The sequence below is a fragment of the Apaloderma vittatum genome, unplaced genomic scaffold, assembly GCF_000703405.1.
Source record: "Apaloderma vittatum isolate BGI_N311 unplaced genomic scaffold, ASM70340v1 scaffold43105, whole genome shotgun sequence".
NCBI lineage: Eukaryota > Metazoa > Chordata > Aves > Trogoniformes > Trogonidae > Apaloderma > Apaloderma vittatum.
This window is the reverse complement of record NW_009716172.1, coordinates 666-4,523: the sequence shown is the minus strand read 5'-3', so window position 1 is coordinate 4,523 and position 3,858 is coordinate 666. Positions and strand designations below refer to the sequence as shown.

Below are 3,858 nucleotides of genomic sequence, written 5' to 3'. Positions count from 1 at the left end.
GCTTTGTATTGTAGGTACTGCCTTGGCCATAAGTGGGGTAACTTGTGCAGCAGTTGGGGAGTACCAGCTCGTCAGGAGAGAGGTAGACAGGGATGCAGAGTTAATTGGTTGTCAGTATATCTTTTGGTGTGTGATTTAGACTAACGAATTAAAATACTTTATCGTTATCTCCAAATGCCACATAGAAAGTGAGAGTCTTTGAAATCCAGATCTTTGTCCGGCCTCCTTTTGTTCTGGTAACATTGTGCTTTCAGGCTACTCTCTATCAAAACTTTCACCCCGATTTCTCCCTTTTTGAGGGGCTGGTGAGAGAGAAGGAAGTTACATGTATTAAAAAAAAACAAAAAAAAAACAGTAGAAATGAAATAAGGAGGTTTCTTCTATAATGCTGTAGATAACTGTGACATTCCAAAAGAGTGTTCTATGCATGTAACTCCTTTTCAGTTTCTTCACTCTTCCTCATCTGTCCCTTTTTTTGAATTGTTCCAATCTGTAGCTGTTGTCACAAATCAGTCCTGTCTCTGTGTAGGGCCACGGACCTGGGGGTTGTTTTGTAGGGAATTCTTCAGCTTTGACTCACTGGCGCTTTGCTAGAACTGGAGTGTGGAAGTGCTTACCCTCAGAGACGTCCTTTCCATCTCTTTCCAGTGGTGAAGATTGGAATCAAATGCAGTCTCAGGAAGAAGATGTGGCAATAACTGAGCAGGACCTCGAACTCATTAAAGAAAGAGAAACAGCCATCAGGCAATTAGAGGTGACCAGTAGATCCCCGCACAGTTAACGGTATTGGGAGATAAACCAAAGAAGTCGTGCAGTGCTAACTAGTGGGATGGGCTGAGGAGATCTGCAGGTGGAGGAACAGAGTTCCTTGTAGAGAGGATTGATGCCAAGATCAATCTCCCACTCCTGTTGAAGGAGATTAGGTATATTTCCCTTCGGTGTTGACTCGTGGTCCTTCAGAGGTGGTAGGAGCGACTGATGTTACAATGCGCAGCTCAGTTCCCTGCTGTGCTCATTGCTAGTGTGATGAAACAAAGACTCAGTAGCAGAAATGTCGTAGGCTCCTGTGTTAATCCCAAGCTCCCTGGCTGGCAGCATCAGGTCACCTCAGTCAGCGAATGATGGTGTCAGTTCTACCACTTTGGTCAGAAGAGGTACTAAGAATGAGGATTAGAAAAATTATAACCAACGTTTGGTATAACTTCTTAAACTGTTGTCCTCAGGCAGACATTTTGGACGTCAATCAGATATTTAAGGATTTAGCCATGATGATTCATGACCAAGGAGATATGATTGGTAAGTGGGTTTGGATAATAGGAAGTTTCTTCTTAGTTCAGTTACATGTTTTGCCTACCTAGTTTAATTTTTCCAGTATTTTGTATGCAAAGTATGGTATTTCTAATTATTATTTTTTTTAAACACTGAAGCTCTGAAGTATTTTACAATGAGTTTTCTTTATTTTTCCACAGATAGCATAGAGGCGAATGTGGAAAGCGCAGAAGTCCACGTGGAAAGAGCCAGTGAGCAGTTACAGAGAGCTGCCTATTATCAGGTAAATTCTGTCTGCTTGTATTATCGAGCAATAATGGACCAGGCATAACAAGATGCATCCTGAGGACTGCAGCAAACCAAACAGGTTATTAAAAACAGCTTGTGCAAGCTGGCACTCACTCAAAGTTGTGCTGCAAGGTGTAGATAAAGCACTTGAGTCAAAAGCGCGGTATTGAAATTGGCCTTCTACTTCAGAGGATGTATCGTCAGTCTGTTCCTTCGCGTAGGTGTGCTCAGCAAGCTGAAGTGTTCAGCTGTCTTTGCTGTTCTCAGGAGTTAGCAGAACAGTTAAACAAGAACAAATTTTCATGTTGTATCCGTCTTGTAAACACACCCAGCTGAGACACTGATGTGCAAAAATCCTTGCCCAGACTGCGGACACGCCTGGTGACCAGGATTTGCAGCCCCCTTCTTTCTAACTGCTGAGCTTCTACCCCAGAGTCGGCCCCACCAAATCTCCTGCAGTGGTTCTCACTGCTGCTTAACACTCCTTTGGGTATGGTATTCAGTGTTTTCTGTAGGTTCCTTTCATCATTATTGTCCCTGTAGGTCCAGGTTCTCTGAAGGAATAAGGGTTCTGCTTCAGTCAGTCCCATACAGAGTTTCGCTGCTGGGACTTTGGACTCTCTCAAGCTGTTAAGGGCGGAGGTACTAAAAGGCAATAAACTCCAGCGATGTTTAGCACGAGGGAGGGAAAGTAGCTTTTACCATCTGGCAGCCTTTAGTAGTATTTTTTCTCTCCCTGGCTTCCTTTGCAAAGTTTGGAGGTATGTTATAAACCCACGTTTAGGAGCTGTTGGACATGTGCTGGATGTGTTTTTCTGGATGGAGAAGGAAGCAGTTATATGCAATGATCCTTAAAGCAGTAGATACCAAGTTAAAAAATATTTGCTGTGTGTGGACACACTGTAGTTTCCTGTGATGAATGAAGTGATCAGAGCTGTAGAACCCAAGTACAGTAACTGTCTATTAAATCATTTAACCTGTAGAAATGCAATGCTGTTTCCACAGCAACCCCACAAGTGGCCAAGTGGAGATTGTATCAGCAAGCTGCTTAGCAGTTCTGTTAACTACCTGGAAAATCTAAATAGCTACAGATGGTTGGCTTTCCCTTAAAGCCATGGTGTTGTCCTTTAGGATAAAAAGCATGTGGTGGCTGTTGTCAAGTTCTCCTTTTGCAGCCAGCTTGAAGTAAATTTGCTTTAAGAGAAGCAAAACTTAATTACATTTTGATTTAACTGCATCTCACAGACCACTGTACTCCTAAAACTGAAAACACGTAGCTGTATGATCATGCAGTTTATGCAACGTGTGAAAGTGTTCACATTACTCTAGTTACCTCCCTGGAGTCAGGCTGGGTACAAAGTGCTCCAGCTTGCCAGAGGTACTAACGGTAACGGGTAGACTTGCTTTTTCCTTTTGTCACCTGCTCCTGGTGTCAGTGGCTTTTTTTCCTTCTTTTCTTTTAGAAGAAATCCCGGAAGAAGATCTGTATCCTGCTTCTGGGTCTTGCTGTGGCTTCTATAATCATAGGATTCATTATCTGGAAGACAACAAAATGAAATCCTCACGTGGAACGTCGTCTCATTGCAGAGATTTATTTTTTTTTCCCTCGGAGCGGACAGGCTGACCAGTCTCGGAAATGAATTGACCACCCTGAGAGAGCACAAGCTGGAACTACTTATAGTAATAGATATTAGCAACTAATGTGCAAATAACTAGTATTTGGAATTAGTGAACCATGGAGACAGTATTTATGAGTTTATATACAAATTATATTGTTTTATGTAACTGAAAAATCTTGTGGTTTTGCTTTCTGTAATGTCCCAACTGTACGCTGAAGTGTGATCGATAATTGGAGATTGTCTTGGTTTTTGACAAGTGGCACAACTTTAGTATTTTCTCTGTATAGGTGACTTTGTTGGACTGGAATATAAATGGCATTCAGAGAGGGCACAACCCTGATTCACGGTATCTTGATCCAGCGCTTTCGAAAGTCTCCAGCAGCTGCGTCGTGGTTTGGTTCATCTCCAAGGGGCTTGAGACTCTCTGGAGAAAGAAAGATTTGAAAGGCGAGGAGGAGTACGCATGGCTGATAGTTGTAACCCCTTGCGTGTTGGTCAGTTTAGCCTTGTGTTATTTCGTTGTTCGAGCGTGGTTGGGGGCGATTTATTTTTAGTTTTTTCCCAAAACGCATCGTTTGCCGACAGGATGTTCTAGTGACTTATAATCTAACAATTGCGACTTTCTTAGAGAAAATAGCCGGTGGCTTGTTACTGGACAAATACATTTCTTCCAGTGCTGACT

At 42.6% G+C, this 3,858-nt stretch overlaps 1 protein-coding gene across 1 annotated transcript; it reads left to right on the top strand.

Moving 5' to 3' along the window:
- Window positions 1-652: 652 nt before the first annotated feature.
- Window positions 653-3,350, top strand: LOC104273932 (syntaxin-12-like). Its single transcript, XM_009869421.1, has 4 exons — window positions 653-754; window positions 1,224-1,296; window positions 1,470-1,552; window positions 3,021-3,350. Exons 1-4 carry the CDS (start codon window positions 668-670, stop codon window positions 3,111-3,113), a joined length of 336 nt encoding a protein of 111 aa, XP_009867723.1. The 5' UTR covers window positions 653-667; the 3' UTR covers window positions 3,114-3,350.
- Window positions 3,351-3,858: the final 508 nt, after the last annotated feature.

Coding starts and splice junctions, on each gene's coding strand:
- LOC104273932 (XM_009869421.1), top strand. CDS start 668: ATGCAGTCTCAGGAAGAAGATGTGGCAATAACTGAGCAGGACCTCGAA. Junction 755..1,223: donor CAGCCATCAGGCAATTAGAG/GTGACCAGTAGA, acceptor TGTTGTCCTCAG/GCAGACATTTTGGACGTCAA. Junction 1,297..1,469: donor TGACCAAGGAGATATGATTG/GTAAGTGGGTTT, acceptor ATTTTTCCACAG/ATAGCATAGAGGCGAATGTG.